Source organism: Scophthalmus maximus, chromosome 1, assembly GCF_022379125.1.
Source record: "Scophthalmus maximus strain ysfricsl-2021 chromosome 1, ASM2237912v1, whole genome shotgun sequence".
In the NCBI taxonomy this organism is placed as follows: Eukaryota; Metazoa; Chordata; class Actinopteri; order Pleuronectiformes; family Scophthalmidae; genus Scophthalmus; species Scophthalmus maximus.
The window spans coordinates 20,001,874-20,028,856 of record NC_061515.1 but is presented as its reverse complement, the minus strand read 5'-3'; the positions used below and the strand labels follow the sequence as shown (position 1 = coordinate 20,028,856).

Below are 26,983 nucleotides of genomic sequence, written 5' to 3'. Positions count from 1 at the left end.
TATATTTTGTTATAGTATATAATATACTATATATATTTACCCCTCCACACAACCCGTCAGAGCTGAAAGAGCACACTCCCCCACTACTTCTCATGTCGTTACGACTCCAAATTGTTTCCTGAGCCTGCTGGTGGAAAAGTAACCATTAGGGGGAGGATGGATGGAAGGAAAATGGAAGCCAGAGGCTGAATGCCTAGGTGATAAGCAGGTCTGACAAACCTGAAGGGCTTATCACTTATATCCCTCATTTCACAGCCAGTTACAATATGGAGATGCAGTGAGGTGACTACTAACAAGCAGCTACAGTAGCACTTAGAGTATAATTTATAAATATACTCCACGTGTAGAGACGGAGACAAAGGGACATGTTTGAAGAACAAAGGGAGAAAGAACCAGATAAATAAAGCTTAATTATGAATGTAATACATGTTTTTTTCTAATATAAAATTTAGTCAAATTGTGAGCTAGACTAATTACAAGCCAGTTAAGTGCCAATATGCAATCATTTGAGCCACTTCAGATATTCTCAGTAGAAAGTAAACTCTTCAATATAATTAGATGCCTGGACTCATTTCATTTGAATGCTTTTGCCCAAATTGAAATGCCTGCTTATGGCCTGGAAAGTAACCTAGCACAGTTGCAAATTGCAGTGTTTGTTTTCAGTTCTGGGACTAAATAACTGCAGAAGCACCTATTACCATTGAAGTATTTAATTTGTGCATACTGACAAAAACAACAACTTTCACTTAAGCTCATTACACTGCCAACTCTCTGCCGGCTCCTCTGAATAGTGAAGGTTATGTAAATTGACTCTAATGACTTTGAAATTTAAATAGGACTCTGTAATGCGGTCTGATGATTGGATTTCCTGTTTTCTTTAATAATCAATGTAATTCACTGTACAGTTGCAACATATCACACTGTTTTCACTTCTTATATTCCTCAGAATAACGTACAATGATCTCATGAGATTCACACTCGGAGCTCCTCCTTGAATACATTGTGTATTATAACTCATCCTTCGCTTTTGTTGTAGGCCTACAGCTTCTCTCTTTAAATACAGTATTTACACTGTTGGTATTATCTTGCATTCACATAAGATTATTTGATATTTTTTGTCATTATTATTTTTATTTATTATTTTATGAGTTAATGTTGTAGCTGCTTTATTTAATTTATATTTTAGTTGTTCAGCTCAAGCTTTCTTACTGAGACTTGAAACAAGTGAGCACATGGCAGATGGTACAGAGACAATGACTCTGGTAGAGATCAATCGGTAATAGGTCTGCTTTGATATATTGGTTAAGCACAGCTTGGAAAAAAAACATGGGCAAAAATTACAGTCATATGTGATTATGCGTAAGTACTTGTTGGATGGTGGAACAGCTTGTGAATCCAAATCAAAAGCTTTTGTGATGTACACGTGGCAAAAATGATTTTCCAGGAAGCCAAATAATATTTCAAATTAATCCACTAGTGGCCTAAAACATTAAAAACCCACTCTTTTAATCATTTTAATTCGCTACATGATTGATGGTGGCCACATATTTCCAGGTGACATGAACTCTGGTCGTGTCTCTCTCCAGCGACAGTGGTGCTGACAGGACTCGAGCCCAACACGACGTACGAGGTCCGAGTGGCAGCCGTCAACGGAAAGGGTCAGGGGGAGTTCAGCCACACGGAGACCTTCCAGACTCTACCCATCCGTAAGTGGGATTCTCTGTTCTTCAACTCTCGCAGTGCATTTAAATGAGACGCTCTTCAAAATAAGAGCTTTACAACTCAATATGATCAACGGCCCAATATGAATCTTCCAAGCTATTCTAACAGAACTTACACATGTCAAAAAAAAATTATGAAATCAAAACTTAAATTATTTACAACAGTAGATTCATAGCAGTTAAACTGCGTGAATAGTTAATTATTGGTAAATCCTAGCAGTTAGCAAATTATGATGTGCAGTAGATAATTGGGTACAAACCCAGAGAACAAAAAATTCTCTTAAAATTGAACTATAAACACTTTGGAAATCTATGGAAATTTATTTCTTTTTATAATATTAGAGAGGTTTTTGTTTCCTGATTTCATGAAATAAAATAAAATAAAGACAAAGATAGTAATGCAAATACACTGCAAAATCTATTCAAAGCATCAGCGCCTTGGCAAATTGAGACCCTTTTGCAATCTTATGAAAGTCTGCAGTGCTTATATTTGAGATAGTTGCAACCACCTCATATTTCAGTGATATGAATCCAGATTATTGGAATAGATCCTGTCAAATTTGTGTCTTGATATAAAACTGCAGCATTAAAAAAATTATATACTGCAGGGGTTTTATGATAAGCTTTTTATTTATTCTGGCAATCTGGCAGAGCAGAGTTGCCGTAAATCCAGACAGAGCCATATAAAAAAGTGTTTCCATTGGTTATATTATACGGCAGTGCAGCTACTGAGGATGGAAAGAAGACCCAATTAGCAAAATACAGTGAATAATAAGAGCCTGCAGTCAACATTAGTTATAGACAGACAGTGGGAGTTGCCTTGTAATATGAATTTAATTCAGTTTAAATCCGTCTCTCTCCTTGTACTGCATCCTTATTTCATATCTCACATTGCCACCTGCTCACCTCCTTGGGAATGCAGGCACAGGTACACACTCATTGTCTCACAAAAACAAGCACATACACACACACACACACACACACACACACACACACAAAGACATTATGTTTTGCATCTCGGCTGAAGCTTGCTCCTTCTGTGTCCACAGGAGAGCCGAGTCCGCCGGCGGTCCATGGGCAGAGAGGAATGGGCAAGGCCTACAGGCTGGGGCTGGTCAAGCAGGATGATGGAGGGATGCCCATCGTGGAGTATATAGTCAAGTACAAGACTGTGAGTAAATTAGAGTGTGGTGTCAGAATCCGCCCTAATTAAAGTTTAAATAACTCCCAAGATCAGTTGAGTTGAGTTGAGTTGAATTCAAGAGGTTTGAAAGTGAAAAGATGAAGCAAGAAAAAAACTTTAACTAAACTAAAACTATTAATAAACAAAATAACGACTCCATATGTCTCTTATTCTGAACAAATCCCCCCAAAACACAAAAAACCAACAATGAACTAATCTATTTACAAGTATCATCTGTTTAGCTGAAGCCTGGTACATCTAATCCCTTTGTGCCATAGAGCTCCATTGTTGTCCTACAACTTATTAGTCTCAAAACACATCAAAACACTCATGCCAGGTTCTGACTAGCAGTTCGCAATACACAACTTGCTGTCTTGTGATCGGGTGTCCTTCAGTCATTGTGAGTTCATACTAGACTGACTGGCAACTGGCGACACACACTACATGATCTTTCACCAGGAATGGTAAAAATGTAATCGTTTGTCCTTTCCTGACTACGTTTCCTTCACATAAAAAGAGGTCAAGGAGCTTTGTGATACAGACTCTGGAAAAGAAAACCACAGTGCTAAGAGAACCCAACTGAACTCACAACAGGGTACACAGTGATGCAACGGAGGTTATTGGTGGCAGATGTTATTGATCTGGGTCAATGAATGTTGCTTGTGCAATGTATTGTGGGTCAGCATTCTATCCTTTCCTTTTGTATGCACTTGTATGCTAAAGGAGATAAGAAAAGAGCAACTGAAGCACCTTACATTAGCATTTTGATAACTTGACCAGCTCTTATCATGGCTGACACTCGGATACTTCAGGGTCACTTCATTCAGTTAGGTACCTTCCTTAGCAAGAAAGGATATATATGTATAAACCTTTTATATTTGAATAGAACTTAACAGGAAAGGTTTTTTTCATGTCAGTTTTATTTTTGAATTGTTGATTTGGATTTTGTAAAAGTTGTCTCTATTTTTTTTATTTAATAACCTGTTAGTGCAGTTTTAATCAGGGTCCACTAACTGTATAAGTAATATTGGTGGTGTGATCACTAATGCACCATTACCTGAAAATTGATATATACAGAGGCATATAAATGCATTGCGTCGAAGTAGTCAAGTAGCAAACAAAAGGAGAATGAGATTTTGGAAAGTGAATAAAGCAGGTACTTGGATTGTGATTTTGTTTAACACAATAGCAACACAGGATGTGACACTGGAAATGCAATTTTCCCCTGGTAGAGTGTGTGTGACTCACAGGTTTGATAGGTTCCCCTTGATTGAGTTGAGTGGGTGCGTTGGTGGCAAAATGTATAATGTTCTGCTTGAGAATTTCTATTTTTCAATCTTTGCGACACTTACAATTCATGTTTTAAATGAGAGTACACACACACACACACACACACACACAAACACACACACACGATCTCTGCATGCACTCATCCATTTAAGTAGATGGGGTGGGTTTTTTGTGTGTAAAATAGCAAATTGCACCTTAAACTCAGAAGATAAGGCGAGTAAGCAGAATAGTTGGCACTCTCCACAAAGAAAAATAACTCTCCATAGGACTAAGTGGATTTCAGCTTGTCCAAATATCCTATCTCCCCAATGCTAATGTGCTCAAGCAGGTATTTCTCTGTCTTGTTGAGAAAGTGACAGCGATTTAAAATAATACCGCTGCAGACGAAAATATGCTGTGCAGAAGAAGGTCAGAGAGTCTCAGCAAGGCTTTTGAAGGCCGGTGCACGGCAAAAGGTGCTGGCTTCACACTCCAGTAATCGTATGGTCTTGTTTGGCATCAGGAGCACACCGAGTGCTTCATCACGGAGGCGCAAAAGGATGAAACTGAAAACCGACTACAGACATGTCATAGTTACCTGACAGTACACACAAATGTTACATACATTCATGCCCCAGACTTTGACTTTTTAAAAGCCCAGTTTGAACTCTGACAAACACTGGAGGACAAGGTGCCAAGTAGGAAAGAATGTTAAGTGCACAGTGTCTTTTGGAAAGCTTTCAGGCTACTGCTCTTCAGATTTCCAATCCTTTGTTTTCAATTGGTCTCAAGACAACGGGGTGAAGGGGGGAAAGGAGGAATGACGTAAGGAAGAAGGGAAAAGAGAATAAGACTGAGGACACAAGGACATATATCCTGAGAACCTGTGATAACTTGATGAAAAACAGGATTAATCTTTCTTTTTACCTATACAAGTGCATCTGCAATCTATTATGATTTTAGCAACTTTCACAATCCCCAGATTAGAAGCAAGTATAACCATCTGTTATCACATCAAACAACACCAAAGGATAGCATCTTTTGCATCCTTTTTTTCCCTAACTCAGTTCTCCTCTTTTCTCTCCTGCCAGGACAAAGAGGAACAGTGGATGACCAAGCTAGTTCCAGGAGCAAATGATTTTGCAATGCTTCAGCCGCTGCAGTGGAACACAAGATATGAAGTGGAAATCACAGCGCGTAATGTCAAGGGCCTGTCGGAGCCTACCTTTTATCAGTTCTTCATGCCGCAGAAACCTGACATCACAGGTAAAAGAAATACATGATAAAGGAAAACTCTGTGTTGTAATTTCCCTTTTGAATTCATCAAGTTTTCTATGCCTTGCCCTCCTTCTAGTTGGTTTTAAATGCCCTTTGAGAGCCCCTCAGAGAATATTTTGGAACATTTTGGCGATAACAAAAGCAAGAGAGCAAGATGTTCCAGTCAAGATAAAGCGAGGCTCAGAACGCAGCAGGCCCTATTGCTGCATTGCTTTCTGGACAAATGAGGCTGTCCATCACAAATGAATATCTATAAATGGGATTAGAAATCTTAAGTATACAAATAATTCACCATTAGATACCTGCAGGCCCCTCGGTGCATTATAAAGCAGGTACTGCTTATAGCCAACGGGGCATACTTACAATGGCGCCAATTCACCAGAATGTAAACAGGTTTAAGCTGAAAAAAATTTAAAATCAAGGCTCAAGATGTAGCCGTCAGTCATCTTACCAAATCTATGGCGTGTTCCTGTTCCTGTTGACATGCCAGAACTAAAGCTATGGTTACCTGAGCTACACATTTCCGTCTTCAGACTGACAGCAAGTTGTGCTGCTCATAGGAAAGCATCAGCCCTAGACAAGACTGAAATCGAAAGTCATTAGTGATAGATGACTAAGAAAAAAGTACCATAAATGGAGAAAAGACTTTATATATCCGCTAAAATTACTAATTCTTGATGCATATTTGTATCACAGACAAGCGATTAATTAATTGTGTCGCAAAATGTCAAATGCCACCTTTGAAAAACAAGAATTTGTTGATTTCTTTATGTCGTAGTAGATTGGACATTTTTGGGGTGAAGACTGTTGGACAAACAAAACAAGATGCTAAAATATGAGTTTATGATCTGAGAACCTTTTGATGTCCATCGGACATTTTTCATGACCGGATTTGGAAGTGGACCAGGACCAAGACGTCCACACTGGGGATTTATTCACACCTGTTCAAATAAACAGCACAAATGTGGCAATCACACCAGGGTCCGCTTCAAAGAACCCCAACAGACCACAAGTGAAAATAGCCTCTGGCTGTAGTTTTCTTCTTCAAAATATAATTCTTTTTCATCTCCTTCTTGCTTTTTTCAATTCATCCCGTGGTTCTCCCGTGGTGTTGCTTTTCAACTCTGCACCAGAACGCAGCTCAGACGGAATGTGTCTGCATGGTTCGCCAAGCTCTTTTCTCATTTAAAAAACCAACACATATAAGCCAGCAAACAAACATGGGCCCAGTTTTTTTCTAGCTCTTTGTGCCTATGCTGAGATTATGTGGCTCTGCCCCATGAAAAGCATTTGTCTTTGTTTGTCAGTGTTGTGTTGCTTGTGGTGCTCATGGAGCCTTGTTCTCTTTCCGAGCCAAAAGGAAAAACGGCTGGTTTTGCAGGAAGCTTCTCATTACTCTAGTCCTCCAGGACATTTGGACTAACATGCGTTTACCCAAATGAACACACGTGTGAAGAAATGCAAGCAAGAGGCTTTGAAGTGTCTGCACAACCCCACTTTGAAGCTGGAACACGCAGTAATGTTGAAATAAAAATGTTATGTGCACTTCCTCCTGCAGACCTCACAGTCACACATAAAAAAAAGAAATCAAAAATAAGGGAGATCTGTTTCGGTGTTGTTTTGCTCTCCTCTCCAAACCCGTTACTACATGCATTTGTGCTGTTTTGAAACGAGCAAGTTTTTGCCCCTGTCATTACTGCACTGGCTAAATGGCCTGTGAGAGTGTGCGCTGCTTTTCATATAGAAAACAAGACCAGGGAACAGTGAGCTTAAGGCAGGTCACTTCGATTGCCTGTCCTCTCTTGTTAGCGAACAGCGGTGCATCGTGGGAAATACTCTTTCCCCCACGGGGAGGCCAACCTCCCACTTTGAAAACCTCTGATTCATACGATGTACAGAAGTTAAAATGCAAAATGTGAGTGACAGAATTGCTGCAGTAAAAGTTTTGTTAACAAGATGAAATCAGTGCCACAGAAATCCAACACACTGTTTATGCATGGCCTTAGGCTTCAAATGTGTAAAAGTAAAACAACTAAACAACAAAAGAAAACACAAAAATTCACCGTTTTCAGCATTTGGCCTCATGTTCTCATCTACATCACATCTTATTTCCTCTCTCATTATGCATCTTGGATAGAATTACTTGCTGTGCATTGTCTCTGGCAGTTTTCCGCTGACACGTCCCGGCAGCCGGCGTCCGTTGCCTCCAGGAGGGACATTTGGTTCTGTGGCTGATGATCATACACCTTCCACCTCCAGGCAGGAAATAAAAATCCTAAATGGGGTTGAGGAAAATGGAAACCATTCTTGGATGGCCTGCAAACTCGGTTTGTGATTGCATGTGAATGGTGAAATACGACATTGTCCCATGCATTCACAAATGTCCTCGTGTTTCCTCCCACCTGTTCCCTTTTTGTGCTACTGGCAGTTGTCGGCGGAGGTCATCTAAAAACAAAAGGAGGCGCTCGGTGCTGTAGGGACCAATTGGGCATTTCTGCAGGACCAAACCAGCACTTTAGATTGCAGCACACTCCTCTCTGACCTGTTGCATCAACAATGATGTTTCTTCCCCGCCAACGTGTTTTTGCAAAGTGAAACCCTGACTTGTCAGCACAAATGATTTAATGTGGGATCTGATGAGCATCAAAACCCTTTAACTCTGAAAGAAATTAGGAATAAGTCAAACACAGTGTGCGTGAGGCTTCTCAGTGTTCCCCACTGCATGAACTGTATAGTGTAAAACTCTCTGTAGAACAAGACATATTGGAGTTCCTTGACCTGCTCACCGTTCCTGTCAACGCGAACTGTGTACAGCTGTTTCTTTTCAGCTCCTTAGAGTCCGACACATCAGGAAATACCAGATTGTTCTTTATAATTCAGGTCTGTATTTTATTGCATTGTCAGAAATAAACAGTCCTACAATACTGACTGACTGTAAAAACAAATTTGTATTGTGTAGAAGAGTAACACTTCTGGCTTTTTTGGGGTAAGAAGGCAATAAGGGAAGGAACAGAGGAAGGAAATCTGTCATGCTGCACTGCAGAAACAGGAGGATTTTCAGAATCTCTCTTACATGAACTCACATCACCAGAGAATCACTCTCTCTTGCTCTGCTCATACTACGTCGCTACGTTTCTTCGTCTCTCTTTCACCTGCTCAAAACCAATGACCAAATTCGGCTGATACCAGTCCCATACCAATTTACAGCTTCATAACCGCAGTTCATGTTTACTGCATTTTCATCAAGCCGAGCCGTCAATCTCAATATTTTTTTTTTCTGGCCAACGCAATGTTAATTTATTTTATATAATCTGGGAAAGTGGTGCAGGTTAAACAGAAAAAATTACTCTGTGTTCACATTTTCTGCTACACTGAATCAAATTGGATATTGAAGAAGTCTGGTCAGTGTTAACTCCATCAACAATATTAGATGTGATATATCTGTCCGTCCCAATTGTGGACTATCGCTCCAATTCACTGCCTCATTTTTTTCTCTTCTCTCATATAATCACTCTTGGATGTACGCTTGATGAAAAACATCCCCTTGTTTTGTTTTGTTTTTTGTTTGATTTTTCTGGCACAGGGAATACGTTCACACCACATACAGGGGATGCCTTCAACAGTATCTCTCACCAGCCAATTTCTCTCCTCAATCTATGCATTATGCATCTGCAGGGTATTGACTTGGCACTTTTCTGTTGTTTTTTTTCCTGCCGCCTCTCTCCATCCTACTTTAGTTTGCACTGCGTAACGTTCTCACCCCCTCTGCTCACGCAGAATCCTTATAGAAAAATGCCATTGATTGCAACACTGGCCTTAGATCCGTTCCAATTTACGTCCTTCCTCTTCCTTCCAGCCTTTGGGTTTTGTTTGGTTTTTTCAAATCAAAGCTTACTCTTCACCTCTTAACTCCCCCCTTGCACATCCTAATTACAACAGTGTGCCTCCAACACTAGCTTTTTTTTTTTGCTTCATCAACTGTTTTGAATCGCTCTACCACACTGCTCCGTTGAAAAATAAACTCTTTGTCTTGTGATTTCCTTGCAAAATTGCTACAATGATATCAGGGAATGATGACAGGGAACTGCTGTCTTACAGGGCACATATTAGCTATATATTAATCATTTTGTTTTGTTATAAAACTGCAATTATTTTACTAATCTATTTCCTACTAACCCTGAAAAAACTCACAAAGTTCGCCTTAGAGCGTTTATCATTGTCTGTGTGCCACCTCCCCCCCTGCACCACACACAGTGTTAAAGCCTCAGTCTTGTCTTGTGTGTAGATGGATAATGAACTGTGTGCTGATAAAACCATACCAACAAAAACATTTTTCAAAGTTAATTTAAGGTGCAGTCTACCCACTTGCTACATATCAAATATCCAAACTATAAAAAGGCAAGACGTGAATATTAAATTTGGAGACTTGGTGTTTCATTGCCATGGTAACAGGAATTACCTCATGCATTGTAGTATCAAGAGCCTTCCGCTGTGCAAAACAGATAAGGGGGGGAAATCATTATCTCTCAGACACAAAGATGAAAAAAACAAAGGTAGCATTAAAAAAACTGTTGTATTCTGTCCTTGATTAACCATTTAGTTTGATAAGTGTAGTCTATTACACCACATGTTATTTCATCAGTTATGTTTCTTATCTTAAAATGAAGTAATAAGTGCCTGACTGTAGTAGAAACAGGAATCAGCTTTATCCTGAATAATGGTGGAAATTCTACCATACACATGATTACAATAATAATGTGCTTGTACTTTAATGTAATATTTAAATTGTATGCAACTCTATACATGTATATTTTGGACTAATGTACTGGTCAATTTGCACCATCAGAATTTTGGCAGGAAACATATGATCAATAAGTATAATATGATGGATTATAATGGGGCAAATTATCAGGAAGTTAAATCAGATACATCTTTAACATTATTTAAGTCAATTAAGCTACATTGTGCTTGTAATACTTCTGTAGTTTTGCATGAAGTAGAATTTTGATAACTTTTTCTAAGTCTGGGTATTTTTACAGTGTGGTTGTACTGCTACAGTCCTGTGTATGGCATTTCGTGTGTTGGGCTCTGTTATGACTGCTGTATTTTTCTTGGCTCTCTCCTCCTCTTCTCCTTCCTGTCATGCGTCATAAAAAGCAGTGATTGAAACAGGCGAGATCGATTTTGTTTCCAATAATCTCATCAAAGCACTTGAAGGAATAATCTGGAAGGGCCTCTCTCCTCTCCTTCAAGCTTTTCCTGGAAGGGTTGCCAGCAAGTCAAAATGGGAAAAGAGTTTTGTTTCTGGGTTTTTTATTTGTCCATTGCATTAATCAACCCCTTTTGTCAATCTCCAGAATGTGAGGTCGTTATTTGAAAGCAGTGTCATGAAACGACGCATGATAATCAAGACTGTTGTTCAAAGATTTACCTCATAAAAGGCTGCTCGTCCAATAACCAGACTACCTGAAGTAAAACTTTTTTAATTTTGTTATTGTGAAATAGAATGAATGGAATACATTTTCCGCCAGCTCCTGCTGAATATATTAACTTGAGTTTGTAGGGTGCAGTTAACTAAGAGCAGCATTCACAGCTTAGTTTTCATCTTGGCAAAATATCTGTGAGATTAAAAACAACCTCAGAATAAATCATCAGTTATATTCTGCTTTCAGAGTCTGGTATATGTATATGATCATCAACAAAATATTGAGGGATACAAGCAGGTATAAGTATAAAAACTACATTAATTTGACTAATGTTATTTCCTGTATTACTTACCAGAGCAAAGGCCGCAGTCCTTAACAATACGATACAAGATTGGCGCTTATGTTTGCACGTTTTCTTCCTCATTTATTCATTGAACAGAGATAACCCTGTTGAGATGAAAGGAAGTTTGTTTCGTGGGAGCACATTTCACATCAGACAATATCACTGTCAATTATGTAAATATTTTAACATAAGCAAGACATGCAAGTAACGGACGTCCTGCTGCGACGGAAGAAGAGCAGGAACAGTGGAAGAGTCAGTAAAACCTTCTATATGCAATATTTACCAGTGACTATACTGGTTTTACTGAGCAAAATTCATATATTACATGTTAAAAATATTGTACTAATACTGTTTTTAAAACTTTTATTGAGTTTGTCAGCACTATAAATTAAATTATGTTTGACTGGCAAATATTTAAAGTATTAATTATTTTTTATAATAAACATTTGTAATCCAAATGTATGTAAATTTTATTTGCAATTTAACCACCTAAATCTTTTTTTCTGGAGAGTCTGTGGAGACTGAGTGGTGACACCTTGTTGAACATCTGCTTCTCGCCGGGGCATAGTTAACAATCAGCGCTGCACTGTTGAACTGTGACATTACCAAGAGCACTGCTTGGAGGACGTTGGAGAGGGAGGGAGAAAACAATGAAAAATGAATAAAAATAACACTGAATAAAATAATAATAAGCCTTTCAAACTCCTACTCTCTGCTGCAGGCTCTTCTCGTTGCCACATTATGAACCAAGTTCTGCTGTGGTGAGACACAGCAGGTGTTTCTTTCTGATATTCTGTTGTGTCAGGTCAATTTCTAGGACTTTCGCCAGCGATCCGTCAATCTATAATTGATTTCAACATTACTTTTTTGTTTACACTGCTTTGCATACATTTAAATGTGTCCTGGTATGGTTTGAACTTGAATTTCAACTACAGAGATGAAGGTAAAGACCCCTGGATTAGCCCCTGAAATAAGTTGTAACCCCAGACAGCAGCAATTACAGGAAAGTGGACCAAATTTTTTTGGTCTATTGAGATTGGTTGTGAAGGATGTCATATTATCCCTAAGTCAAAAAAGTAATTTCTCATGGTTTGTCATTTCTTCTTCACTGGCTCTTGAGTGCACTTGAGTCACACGCGAGCTCGTCTGCGTCCTACTTTGAAAATGGACAGAAAGGAAGGGCTCATCCTTCTCCTCCAAACCGGGCAGAATTTAATGATTATCTTTAATTCTCCGAGGGCCTCCTCAGACAAACTTCGCCATCGACCCTGCTCATCACACCTCAAAGTGAGCACTTTGGAAGAATCCTCACACACATCAGAAATTATTATGTTTATCCCCGTACAGATTAGCAGCTGCTGCCTCCCCAATCAGCGAACGCCCGTTTGGTCATCATTAATCGAGTAACTTTCCTCTCCCATCCAGTGGAGGGACAGTCAATCACGGCTCAGGCCTAATGAGCTCGTGAGATGTGTATGAATGGCTTCAGGTGCCACACAAGCAGTTAGACGCCTAGCGATTGAATAACAGTGCTAATGGGCCTATATATCAACAAGTAGTCAGAACAAGTCGGTAAAAGGGTTAATAGAGCAAGGAAATAAGAATTAATGACAGCCGTGATTCAGGGATTCAAGAGTTTGGGGAAACTCAAGTCTCACAGTAGAAAGAAGTTTTTCCAAAACGGCTGCAAGGAGAACGTGTTAGTGATAAATATGTCAACTCTTCCCTGCTTAAGGATTATTTAGGTACTTCTGCAGTTTGAAGAAACAGCAGGAAGGAACCAACATTTATAAGGAAGAACCAACAAATGTTTTGTATAGGGTCTGAAAATGCATCCTAGAAAAAAGACACATGGGAGAAGAAAAATAATTAAAAGTAAATGTTTTTCTGGCATGGATTCAAATTTAAATCAGGGATGTTGTAAGGTAGAATGGAAATGTATGAGATTTGACAATACATAATTTGTCAATCACGTCTTGTGGACGCAAACAAACTCCCTCAAGCCGACATCAGTCTGTGGCATCAGCCATGCCCATCACCATGCTATCATTCTCAACAAAAAGTCAATGTTATCATTGTCCCCAGTCCAAAATACAGAGGTAAGGTCTGTGCCAAGCGCAGCGGTGTTCGGTCTGTCACTGGATGTTTTTCTGCTAGATTGACCTCCAGCAGGGGAGCGTGAAATGGGGAGTGATGCTGTAGCGTGGACAGTTTTATAGATGCAGGGGGGCAGCAGAGTCAAAATATCACCGCAGAGGACACAGACCCCGTCAAGCTTTTCTGCTGGAACATTGGAGATACCCTCTCTGCCAGTATAAAAACTAAAGGGAGTGCACAAAACACGAACTATGGGTGCTTTTTATTTGTGTCAAAAAAGAAAAGTTGAAAAAAATTCCACTAGAAGAGTCTCAAACGCTGTCTTAGATTAGTCCTGATGAATCCTATTCACACATAATTTGTGTTGGGCTGTCTGTCTTAGCCTAATCTGTACAAAATAACTTTGACTCTCGCCCTTGGCAATAAATAAAACTATGGCCACAACTGTCTGTCTCTAGATGAGCCTTTCAAATCCATAGAAAAATCATTAATACCACCTTATACACTTTGATTATCCTGAAATCAAAACATGCCTTTAGATATATAAATGATGCTGTTTTATTCATGAAATCTAATTCCCTCTATTTTGACCTCTCCCTTTTTTTGATTAGATTTACATTAGCACCCAGGGCAGCGTTGGGCCCTGAAGCCCTGCAGGCAGTTTATCACGTGACCTGTGGGGATGGTTTTCACCACCACTGGTTCCCTCTTGCAGCTGATCATTTGGCGCACAAGGAAAGAAGCGTTGCCCTCTGTTCTCTGAAAGACCTTCCCTTATAAATTACCTCATTAGTCCGTCTTACTCCTCCATTATAAATCAAACTGTAGTTGAAGGTGACCATATGAATATCTGCTGCAAATCAGTACAAACTGAAAATGACCAGAAATAAAAAAAGGAAGAAAAAATCATGATATGAAGCATATTCATTGTATTTTAGCTCTTACATCATTATATCATGCATATTATTCCGCTATAATGTGCTCTTGTTTTACTCATAATAATAAAGTATTAGCCGCTGGAAGGCATCTTGGCTGCTAACTTGAAAACAGTCGCGGCCACGCACTTGTGTGGGTGTGTTTCCTCTTTTTCTTATTACATTTAAAGTTAAGACACTTTTCTTGCCTGAATACCTGATGCAAAGATGTGAGCTGCTCTGGCTGAAGGAAAGCTTCTTTTTTCTGGCTCACAGAATAATACAAATAAAATATCTAATAATCTGAGTAAAGACAATATTGGAGCATTTTCTTTAAATACTTCCTTTCTTTTTACAATCTCTGCATGTGCTCCTTCAGCCAATGATGCATTGGTGTATTTCAGTTTGACTCCGACTGTTCTTTGTTGAAAAAGATTCTCTAAAACAGCTACCAATAAACAAGCGTGCAGCGAATCCGCCTGACTTCAAAAGAACTTTACAGTTATTCAGGTTACCGGATGAAAGTCTGATGTTTATGGATTTCACTCTTTAGGGATAAGAGCTTTTCTGGCGTCCCCAAAAAATTACAAAAACTTAATCCGTGCAAATGTTGTGAATTATTAATCATAGTTCTCCTAAATACTTTGAGCATCGCTTCAAATAAAATGTATTTCTTTTAGTTTTCAATTCAGGAGTAAATTCTGCACTGTAACTTTGTGTGTAATTTATGATTTTATGTCGTAAACATTAGTATCGCCGACCAAAACCTTTTTGTAGTTCCCTCTGAGTTAGACTTGTTTCATCGTATAATGCAAGAAGTCTGCCCTAAAATAATATAAGTGCTCCATTATTTTCAGTGTTGTGAATGTATAAAAGAGACAAGAGCTTTATGTAATATAACGGTGTAAACAGATATTAACGCTCAAGGCCACAACAGTCTGATGAAGAAGTAACGTATGGCCTAAAGAAGGAATTAGTATTCTCTATTTCTCGTCTGAAGTGTGCAAATGCTTCAGGGGAGCTGGAAAGGTGTTGTTTACCACCTTGAAATCTGTGGCTTCAGCAGCTAAATTAGCTCAGATAAACCTTCAAAAGGTGAGATTCAAAACATTTGCCTGTGGCAGAGAGAAAATATTGATCGAGTCTACAAGTTTCAAATCCCATAACCCCCTGAATTCAGTGTTTTTTAATTAGAGATCTTTTTGCCACGAGGTTCTCCCCCGTCTGACTCTCTGTTCGTCTCTCTCTGTGCTTTGACTCACTGCCAGTCCCCGTTGTCTGCAGCCTCGGCTTGAAGTCGAGAACAAAGTCACCAACATGAGAGTCATTTGGTCTGTGACACACTGTGGCAACTTCCAATGTGGCACGGGAGTATTTTTGAAGGTCTCGCTCCTTTTTTTGTTGTGTCAGCTCCGAACTGCTGCATACTGGATTTGAAATGAAACAGCGACTGTGAGGATAAAGCGTTGACTCTTAGCTTTCCATCTTTTTCAGCTATAATACACAATGCACTATTAGTACTGGAGAAAATTATTATCATTCTCATCAATTTCAAAACCTTCAAGAACCCATAAATCTTTAAATTCTTAAAAGTCATTGTCATTATTTAATTTCAGTCCAATGTGCCGGAAGAGACAAATTTTAAATGATTGCTTTTTCTGAATCAACATAAATATAATGTGTATATTTCTGCTTTGTATGACCTGGTTTTGAGGTACTTTGTTATCAGGCCCCAAAATGGGGGGCATCTGGGAACAGGTGAAGGGGTTAAAGACATTTTTAATTCCAGCCTTGCTCTTAAAATGCAGGTAAACTTTACCCACATGTACCTTCAATGCGGTAAAACTGACTGCAGACTGGCTGCATTCAGCTTACGTTTACTTAATTAAATGTTCAAGAGAAAGCCATGCCAGCATTCACCCCTTTGCTCACTAGGGGCGTTTTTTTAACTCTGAGGTGCCAGACCTCAGCACCTACGTCTTCTCTGGATGCTTTACACCTTCGACTGCACGCCCATACGAGTGCATTCTCAAGAAGGAAAGTTCATTCACTCTCACTCTTCCATCGCCGATTACTCCTGGCAAGGTCAGACCTCCAGCTGTCAACACTGATCCTACAGTGGCTGTTCAGATTGCTCAAACCCAGGTTCACTTAAGGGCACAACTGTTTTCAGCTGTGCCCACTGGGGAGCCACTCTTCACCGCACTGCCTCCGTTTTCTCATTACGTTCGATCGTAAGCAGGCCCTGCTGCTCGCTCCCGACTGTGCCGAGAGCTCAATTTGTTTGAGAACGCGGTGTGCCGGGCGCCACGAGAGAAAATATTTCAACTTCCAGCTGAAAATACTTTGCTTCCCGCATGAATCTGCTTAGTGCTGCAAGCTACTGAATAAGAGGCAACCGGTGGACACAGGCTGCAGCGTCAGTGTGGTAACGCTGATGCCTGAACTGCAGTGTTCTCCGATATTGCTGAGAAGTGCACGTGAACTACTCCACCTGGAACTATTTGTTGACAGTTGGCACAGGATAGAGAAGGTAGGTGCAGACCCTGAGGGCAAACACAGAAGAAGAAGAAAATATGTTTGGTTCTGTAGTTTCAGAAGCTCATGGTGTGTATTATTTCAGTTTTAAAAACAGATAGGAATCTGCAAAAAATATTACAAATAATTCACAAAGTAAAGCCTTTTCCACTTGTTTTCAAGCGCCACCTATCTCCCTTTCCTCATTTATTTAAGTCTTTAAAACTTTTCCTATACTTACTGTGTGTAAAAGCTGAGATTGATCAGTTTTGGAGGATTCACAATAATAATTGAGATTCTCCACTGAGGCCTGTGTGGAGCTGATGTGATTAGAACTTATCTACGTGGTAGAAGCTCTCCGGCGGGTTCCGCAGGAGTTCACTGACCTTCAAGTGGTTCTAAAAAGTAACCACGGTGAAAGTTTTCTGGGTTGAGTGTGCTCTTGTTTGGTACAGTGTTGTGGTTTTCTGTTCACACACTCACAGCACTGTTTCACCTACCACATATGGAAGAAAGCGGGGCGTAGCAAGGAGGCTGACCTTCATCTGGAGGTCAGGCCTATCCTGCACAGGCAACTGACCCGCGGACACATCCTAGAACAAGCTAATGAAACCCAGCTCCCATCGAATGCTGCTCTGCACCTGACCCTTTGTCTGTGTGTGTTATAGAACAAGTGTTATGAATCCAAATTGCTAACAGTGTTTTTTCTGCGTTGGGTGTCTCTGTGTGTTTGTCTCCTTGTTTGTGTGTGTGTTTCACCGTCTTAGCAGAATCCCTGTTCAGCGGCCTGGGGCTGGGGGCGGTGGTGGGCCTCGGCCTGGGAGCGCTCCTGCTGCTCCTCGTTCTGGTGGACGTCAGCTGCTTCTTTCTGCGTCACTGTGGCCTGCTGATGTGCATCACGCGCACACTGTGCAGCAAGAAAACAGCCACCAGCGGCAAGGGCAAGGAAATGGAGGAGGGCAAGGCTGCCTACCTGTGAGTTGTTGTTTTGCTTTTTTTACAAGACAAACTTTTAACTCTTTCTTTTTCCCTCCTACCAGTATCAATGTTTGTCAGTCATCAGGTCATTCATGCTTGCAGAAGGTGCATCTGCTGTGGGTGTATCTTGATGCATGTGTGACACTGGCCTCTGTTTTTTGCTGTATAATTTTGTGCAACAACGAGCTGAAAGACCAGAATGAAGGAATGAAAACAAAGATTTCAAGAAATTATTTCCAAATGTTATATAACCAGATTTGGGCAGAAACATTCCTCTTTCTACGTCCTCCCAATCATTTTGTGAAATCTCACCATTGGAATATTGATCAATAGCGAAACAGTGAATGTTTTTTTGTCATGTACGACCTAGAATCCTTTAAAACGCGTTTACTGTGAATGAGAAAAGGAGTCTTCTTTTTACCATTTACCATAGGTACACCTACAACAGCCGCCCAACCACCCTTTCAACCACAGTATGTCTTTGTTTATGTTTTATTCACTAACACCAGTGACTTTCATCCAGTGTGCAGTGAGTTCACCTTCCTTTGCATGCATCGTGTGTATGTGCACATTCCTGATGAACAGTTTAACCGTGCTCGTAATTCACGTCACGTGCTATCATATTTTGTGTGTACACCTCTATGATTATAAATATGGTATGCATGCAAATAGACTGTGAGTGACCCGACAGAGTTCTCATACAGTATGGCCGCGTGCATGTTTTCCCGGAGCAAACACATACTTTATCTTTATTTCTCTCATCGGACGGCAGTTGGTTTAAAATACAAAACCCTCAAGCTATGAAGATCTCAGTAAAATCAGTTTTCAGATTCACACCCAGTCCTAAAGTAAAGTTTTGTGAGATGGCACCCGACTGAATCTGATTCATTTCCCCTCAGCCTTTTTTTTTTTCCTTTTGCCAGACGAGTTTGTGGTGTGCAGAGAGACAGCAACGAGGCACAGACGAGGAGGAAGGGGAGGAAGGGGGGGGGGGGGGTGAGGTTCCCTCTTGCTGAGTCACTAAGCTCACAGTGCTGGAGGGCTGAGTGACTGCCTGATGTCACCACATGCACAGTCTGTCTCCGATTTATGGAGCAGCAACTCACGCAGGCATTTTACTGTCTGTTTGTTGCTACTACAATGTGATCATATCTCTGAGACATTTGCTTATTTACTGTAGTCTCATCACAAACACAAAAGCATTATCACAGATGTGCAGTATTGTATCAAGTGCAGCAGGACGGTGCAAAAAAATAGTCCTGAAATGACTACTCCAACAATTGACCATTGTCCTTCCACCAAGTTTAGAAAGGTACAAGAGACACTTGAGATTTTAAATGAACTTAAACAAAACTCTGTTAAAAGTATTGTGGTTCTTACCCACACTGCTGCAGTTTTAACTTAGCCAGCGCTGGACCAGTGCACCGACACTTGGAGGGTGTGAGACGCTCTATTATAAATCTGTCGAACGGTGCCAGTGATCAGTCAGGACACGCTGGACTCTGTAGCTGCCTCAGGAGCGGCTGCGTTCACAGTCAGTCCGCGCTTTTAGTCCGACTTTAAAATAAGGAGCGAAAAGGCAACTCAATGTCTGCAAATTAAAGGTTGCTATTTTTCAACCTTGAAAAATCAAATCTACAATAACAAATCATCCATTGATGTTCCTTTTTACAAAGTGTACAGCATATAAACATTTAATTGTGGTCTGGTGTGTTGCTGAAAATGACCATTAAGGCACAGTAAATGAATTCCAATCAATGGATTGTAACTAGATTTGTCAGACATTCATGACTAGACCCGCTGTTTTAATTACTATTTTCACATTACGCATTTTGTTCTGCAGGCAGTACAGTGACTGTGGAGACAAGACAGTTCGTCTTACTGACATGCTCAGAGCACTTACATTTGAAATTCTGTCACAGCAAGTTCTGTTAACTCCAGAACAAACCAAAAAGGTGGTTCTCTCGAGATGCTAAAGCTAAAGACGCTCTTTTGTTTTTGTAAATGGGAGAGGAAGAAAAAGAACATTGTGTGTTTGGCCTTGGAAAAGACGAACAGTCACACAAACTGATTTCTATGACGTCAGGTAACAAGGTCTGTAATCCTCGAGTGAGCAGCTCTGCCTTCTGTCCTTCATCACGACTTCCGCGCTCGCTGTAAGATCCGGGTGTCGGCTATGATAAAATATGCTTGTGGAAAATAAAAATGTAAATGTAAAGATTTAGATAAGAGAGCAAACAAACGCCCCTGGGAGGTAGCGTAGACCCTGGGCCACCTAATTTATCTCTGTGAAAAGCAGGGATTGTAGTCAGCCTTTATGGGCCCGCCGCAGATAGCCTTGTGCTTAATTATTGCTGGCGCGGTGAAGAAAAAGTCGCCCCTGCTGTGCTTTGGTGTCACTTGGAAGGTTACAGATTACAAATACACATCTGCATGCTCACTCTGATATCTACCCCAGCCCACCATGAGGTGCACACAGATGCTGGTTCTCGCCACGTAATCAAAGAGGCTTGTCAAGACCCAGTGGCATTTCCTCTCGCTTTGTGTGCCAGACTTTGTTTTTCAATGTAAGTTCTAAAGGAACGTGTGTGTGTGTGTATGTGTACACACGACAGCGGTGTGTGTGCAGGGGATGATGGTGTCTTGTAGAGGTGAAAAAAACCATAAAGAGACAGTAACTCTGCAGAGCAATTTGAGGAGGCTGCACGGTGGTGTAGTGGTTAGCACTTTCACCTCGGGGTTCTCTCCGGGTTATCCAGCTTCCACCCACAGTCCAAAGACATGCGGAATTGGATTAGGTTAATTGGAGACTCTAAATTGACCGTAGGCGTCAATGTGAGAGTGAATGGTTGTTTGTCTCTTTATGTGGCCCTGCGATAGGCTGGAAACCTGTCCAGGGTGTACCCCGCCTCTCGCCCAATGTTAGCTGGGATTGGCTCCCCCCAGTCCCTCCCAGCAGCGCTGTTAGCAATCTGCCAATCCCCAGTATACTTTCCAACTGCATTGAGATATTGGTTCAGAAAATGCATTCATGATCAGTCTGGAAAGTGGGAATAACCTGCAACAGGACTTTAAGTATCCATATGTTGATAGAACCTTCCTGTCTCAACATAAGTCCAATGCGTTTGCGTGGAGCTAATGGGACATGAAATTGGCTCCTCTGTGCAGGAACTTCAACATCTACCAATCTACCAAACCCCCCCCCCCCCCCCCCCCCCCCTGGCCAATAGCAATATTTGGGCTTATTAGGTACAGGATCATGCAGGGCTGCTGTTGAATTAATGATGTCACTAACTGGAAAAACTCCCATGGAGCTGGTGAACATCTATAATGGCAATTTGGAAGAGAAAATTGAAAATTCACTGTATATAGGTATATCAAGATTGTGTCACAACAGTGAGACACTGAAATTTGGCCTTTTAATAAAGATATAATGAGAATATAATCTCTCACATCAATCAAAGCCATTACTAAGTAATTCATATCTAATATTGGATTAAACGGCAAGCACATTGCAAATTAAGGACCCCAACCAAACCAGTATGCTTAAAGCATAAAAGCTCAGCTAAATGAGGAAAGTTTTAACCCAACTCCTGCTCTAATTCCCGATTTAGGACGTTTCCATTTTGCGTTTTATGGTCAAGATCTTGGATAGAGCAGTACTTTGAGTCAAAGGCATCAGTGGATGGAGGGTTTGGGTGTTTCTAGCAAAGTGACAGACGCGTCTTGAATGATCAGCGGGAGAAAATGCAACTAAACAAGAAGCAGCATAACCCCGTGAACTGGGGAAATGAGTAGCCCTCAGCTACAGTGTGTTGTCACCCGCCTCATACTGATCGTCTTAAAGTGCACAGAGTTGGATCAGGTCTGCTTGCACTTTCTCTTCCCTCCCCTCTCAGCAAACAAAATACTAGGGACACGAGTGCACTGATGACAGGGAACCAAGTAAAAGCTAATGCTCCTCATTGATTTCCTGTATTTAACCGATACCCATCCCAGGAGATGCACTGTGTTAAAAAGGATCTTTCAGCCTTTCATATTTTGCACTTTGGTGTTTGTTGTTCTCTGCGTTTCATTTTCATTTCCAAAAACTGAAATGACAAAAAAAGCCAGCTGATTATTTTATTTGTGCCTGTGCACGGTCCATCTCTTGTTGGTTTGTCAAAAGGTGTTTTTTGAATATAGACTTTTTTATTTTAATATCTATAACAAAGGATCCTGCAGATGTACAAATGCATCAAATATGGAGATCTCTGTAATCTTTGTACCACCTGTGATAGCTCAGAAGATTTATATAGCTTTTTTAAAGAGCCATTACCTAACTAGGGGCCATTTAAAATGTCCACATACAGTATGACTGAACTGGAATTAGAATACATGTGCAATACCTATTAGAAATTGGCACTATTTAAATAAAACTGTCACCATATTATTCTACTCTTACTTTAACTCAGTCATTGTATTAACCGTATTAGAATAAGTGGGGTTTTTTGTGCCAACTGCGGTTTAGAGCTCTCATACATCACATTACTTGAAACACAGGCTTGTTAGATTTTCATCATGTGGCCACATTAACATAAACATAAGGCTGCGATGCCTGTCTGCTGGATTTCCCGTGTAAAATGAGATGAGCAAGAGGCAGTCGGCCAATCAAATGGCTCCTGCTTAATAACACATGCATGTATTTCATTCCTTGAATCAAATTTAAAAGCAAGTGGGAGCTACGGGCGCTCTCAGGTGATGTTATTCAGGTTGACACAGGCAGAAAAATTAGAGTACAGCACTGAGGAAGCAACGAGTTGAGCTCAGAGAAGGATGAGGAGGCAGGAAAGACAAGACTGAGGAGGAGTTCTGATTGCAATTGTTGTAATTTTATGATTTATTTATTTATTTTTTAATAATCATACAGAGAATCTGATATTCTATATAAAATAGTGGGTAAGATGTGTCTAGTTCACTTCCAGTACATGTCTTGTAGTGTAATTGTTGACCAAAACGGGCACCTTTTAATCCCCCAGATGACATCACTATGACGTCATCTGGGTTATTTTCTTAGACTCAGCTAAACTCAGAAAAAAATCAGAAAGAAGACTGCTTTTTTTTTGCGTTTGCTTTTGACTCCCCTTGCAACTGATTTGCAGATTCCTGTATGTATCCACAAATCTCAGGACGCATATCACATTTACAAATCTGATTTAACGCACACATGCACTGGGATAAAGTTTCACAACTCTACACACACTGGCTCCGATCTTTGTTGGCGAGTGGAAAATCGGGCAAAAAACTGTGCAGAGTGAACCAGGCTTTAGGTTACTTATCAAACAAAGGCAGTCAAGAGTATGTATAATATCCTTTTATATAGTCCTTTGTGGAGTCCTTTAAAGACTGTTATATTTAATATCCTTGCCGTCTTTTCACTTCAATTAAATTCACCTTTATAAGTCCCAATGGGACACCACCTTCACCCAGCAAAAGATCTAACGGCTGATAACTGGTGGGCTCTGAAGCAGGAAAGTACATTAAGTACATAAAAAAAAAACATTAAGGCTACACTCTCAAGTGGCAGTAATTCAGTTCTAAGTTAGCTATAGCATTTACTTTATGTGCCTGTTTCATACAAAAACATCCTCTGGGTGATCACTCACAAGTCTGTGCCCGTTCACATAAATCATACGTGGCCCTGCAGTTACCAAGCTGCTGGGTGTACACGCTGCGAATCTCACCTCTGTTTTTCTACATCGGTTTTGTCTTGTTCTCTTTCCCTGCAGGAAACTACCGCTGAAGGAAGAAAATGGAAAAGAGTCTCTGAAGCCGGATACGATTGAAATCAAAGTGCACAGTGACAACAGCATCCACACAAAGCCTGACGACAGCAAAGCGTAAAGAAACAAAAATAAAACAAAAAAGAAAAGATAAAGGGTCGGTCCCCTCACCACCAAAAGAACATTCGGATCACGAGAGCAAAACCCAGAGAAACTACAACACTGGAAAATAGTGGATTAAATACCATATCTGTTTATAACAATGCCCCAGTGAAAGGCATGTGTAAATACAAATAATAGAGAGAAAATAGAAAGGAGGAAAGGGTCAACCTTTTAGACACCCTGAAGGATAAATGTATCATGTTCTTATAAACATGGTGTCAGTGGAAGGCTCTTGTTTATCAATGATTGTAGATTCTTTTTTTCTCTTCTTCTGGTACCAGTCTCACTTTTTGGCTCTGTGCTTTATTGTTTTTCTGACTATGCTTTTTGTTTGTTTATTTCTTTTCCTCTTCTTTTTCTACGCTGTTACATGGCGACAGGTCACGTCTCCAGCCCCCACATCTAGGACGTCTCGCACAGAACATACACAATCACAGGTGCAGGCGTGAGCTAGTATGCTCGTGCGCCCCTGAGCTCACACCGCTAATGCGCTTGCTTTTTGTCTGTCAGAGCCGATGCATGGGCTGAGCCCTCTCTGCGGGGTATCCCTATGATTTAAGCCCACTTTCCTGTTTCCTTGCCTGAGTGGTACAGTACAGCAACCTATAATAAATTTTTCTTTAATAGCCGAGCAAGTTGTCGGGCTAATTAGAGGCATATGCTGTACCATTGTGTTTCAAGCGTGCTGGCTTCAATAACGAGATGAAACCACGAGGCTTCGGGAAAAATTGACTGTGGAAGAGCCATTTTGTTTCGGGGTAACATCTTAAAGAGAGGAAAAACTTGTATCAAACAGGATCTCATTATGAATTATTATGAGGAATTTGGACTTGATATTTAATGACTACATGTCCTCTGTCGGGCTTTGGAGGATCATAGTTTGTGTTGCAGGAAATCAAAGAATACATTTAAAGATCCAGACAAAAAGTGAGAATGTGTTATGATACAACACAAGTGCATTGATGTCACTGTTGGCAAAACATTTTATATTGACACTAAATATTGTAATACTCTCCTACAATGTGAGCATAAGTATGTTCTACTCATCATACATCTACAGGCGATTATTGCCAGAGGCATAAATCTAATGCCAGCCAATTTGAAAAAAATGATGGTTCTGTTTCGACAACTGTCCCCACGATTACTCTGAATGATGTTGTGTAATAATTACTGTGTGTAATGTAAAGGCAAAGAAAAGTTACAACATGTCAACAAACGAGTATCATCATGAGAAATGAATCAACGTGCGTTTCATGTATGTTTTTGATGAAAAACTTTTTTTTCATTCCTGTTTCAGATCTGCCTCACATGCATTAAAAAAAAAGATTTATCAGTCTGATCGCTGTTCTCTCTGATGTTGTCATGTGTTGTACATAGGTGGGAAAAAAAGAATATTTTACAAAGCTTTTATGTAAATATACCCTAAAGGATGTCTTTTTTTTCAAAATACAACAGGCTTTTTTGTGAATACTCCTCAGATAATACGTTTTTTTTCTGTTTGTTCATTTGTTTGTTTCCCCTCTTATGTTGTATTTTGGTCCAAAGTTCAGTGATGGTGTAATAATGCTTCTTTTATCCATTTACTTTCCCTGAAGGAAATCCATGCCCTAAGGCTATTTCACGGTATTTTAATGGAGGCAGTAATTATGGCATTAGTGTGCCTTCTCTTCTTCTCCCCCCCCCCCCCCCCATCCTTGTGGCCTAATGCCGCTGCAGCAGTGTAGACCATCAAATTAATTTTTGGTTGTGATGTTGCTGCTTTTTTCTTTTTTCTTTTTTTTTCTTCTTTTTTTTTTTGCTGCCACCGAATGTGTCAGAAGATTGAATTTATATTGTGATGCTGTGAATTCCTGGAAATGTAGTCGTAAGACTGTGGGTTGTAGTCGCCAACACTGGACAAAAACAGACGTGTGTCACTACCTAGAACAACAAGACGTCGGGTGATGGAGGGCAGCAATCTGGCTTTAATGCAATGTAATCCATCATCACAAGAGTGTGTGTGTGTGTGTGTGTGTGTGTGCGTGTGTGTGATTGGGTGCGTGTGTGTGATTGTGTGCGTGCGCGCGCGTGCGTGCACTTGTGTGTGTGTGCGTACATGCATGTGTGGTTGAACACACTTGTCTACATGAATCAAGTTGCATGTATGTCTGTTGAATGTATCTGTACGTACTGTAGGTCGGTCAGTGTGACCATGTTAATTTTTCACAATAAGAGTCAATTACGAGTTATACACTAAATGACAGAGTTCAAATCCCAATATCTTCATTTTGTTTTAGGTCACTTTGTTGGTTTTGTTGACTATTTACATTAGGTTAAAGTGCACTATTGAGAACACTTGATGCATTGCACGGCTCTGAAAGTCATGTGGTGACTACATGCCAAGTATGATTCCGGGTGCTGTGCATGTACGAGGGTCTCTCTCCGAGTGCGGAGTTGGCGAGAGCGCTCGTGCAGAATTTTGGAGTGCACTCTGATAGGTAAAACCTGATTATGTAGTTCTCGACAGTGATTAATTCCCCAGGGTGCAGCACTCCGCGCATGAGTCTGCAAGCCCCAACGCCAACTCCCACCACCGCCGCCCCCTTTTCCACTGTTCTCTGCCTCTCTGAACCCATTGGTTTTTATCTCAGACCCTTGCAGCGCTGGCTTTGTTTTCTCCCACTGAGCCTACTTACCTGCATATCTCAAATGGATGGTCCTGCCATGGAGTGGTTCCGCTGCCTGTTACGATGACTGTAAATATGGGAGCACAGTGCCTGGAGGCTATACGATTTGTACATGTTCTTTTGTATTTGAATATGAGTCTAAATCCCACCCCCCTCCCCTCCCCTCAGCCGCTCTCGTTCCCTCTCGCCCTCCGTCCCTCTCTGTCTCCCCCACCATGCCTCTTTCTGTAAGGGGTAAAACAGGTGTGTTTGAGCTCAGTGTACAGTATGTGTCCTCTTTGTCCCCATGCTCCCCCCGTGTCCTTTGGACTGTCCCGACTGAGTTTGCTTTGTGCAGGAGGTGGGATCTATTGATGTCTCTCTGTACGTACCTGTGGAACACTTGTGACTCCTGACATTTACCGCTGTAAATAAACATGTCCTGGTAGAAGAGTGTGAGGCGTTGTCATTCATGTGGTTTTCATTCCTGCCATGTGTGGGCCTCCTCGAGGATCAGGGGGGATTTTGAGCCATAGCCGCTGTCGAAGGTGATAATTTGCTGTGATTTTGACCCATGAACGTACTCGTTCGAGATTCAAGATGATGCTTTCACACAAAAGTGGTTCACAGCACCATAATTGCAGTGACAAATACGTTCTGGCACCCTGGAGGCCTCACAGTGTTGCAT

General features: G+C 40.7%; 1 protein-coding gene across 4 annotated transcripts in view; it reads left to right on the top strand.

Moving 5' to 3' along the window:
• LOC118312164 (neural cell adhesion molecule 2-like) overlaps positions 1-26,751 on the top strand; it is a 223,051-nt gene extending 196,300 nt beyond the window's left edge. The window contains exons 13-18 of one of the 4 annotated variants that reach the window (XM_047335338.1): positions 1,587-1,706; positions 2,771-2,892; positions 5,265-5,439; positions 17,516-17,723; positions 18,160-18,199; positions 23,495-26,751. In XM_047335338.1, coding sequence (XP_047191294.1) covers positions 1,587-1,706; positions 2,771-2,892; positions 5,265-5,439; positions 17,516-17,723; positions 18,160-18,199; positions 23,495-23,551 — 722 coding nt within the window. In that variant the 3' untranslated portion in view covers positions 23,552-26,751. Of the gene's footprint in view, positions 1-1,586; positions 1,707-2,770; positions 2,893-5,264; positions 5,440-7,617; positions 8,716-17,515; positions 17,724-18,159; positions 18,200-23,494 lie in introns of those variants that run through there. The other 3 variants (XM_047335336.1, XM_035636543.2, XM_047335345.1) reach the window with 3 other exon arrangements.
• The last annotated feature ends 232 nt before the right edge of the window (positions 26,752-26,983 follow it).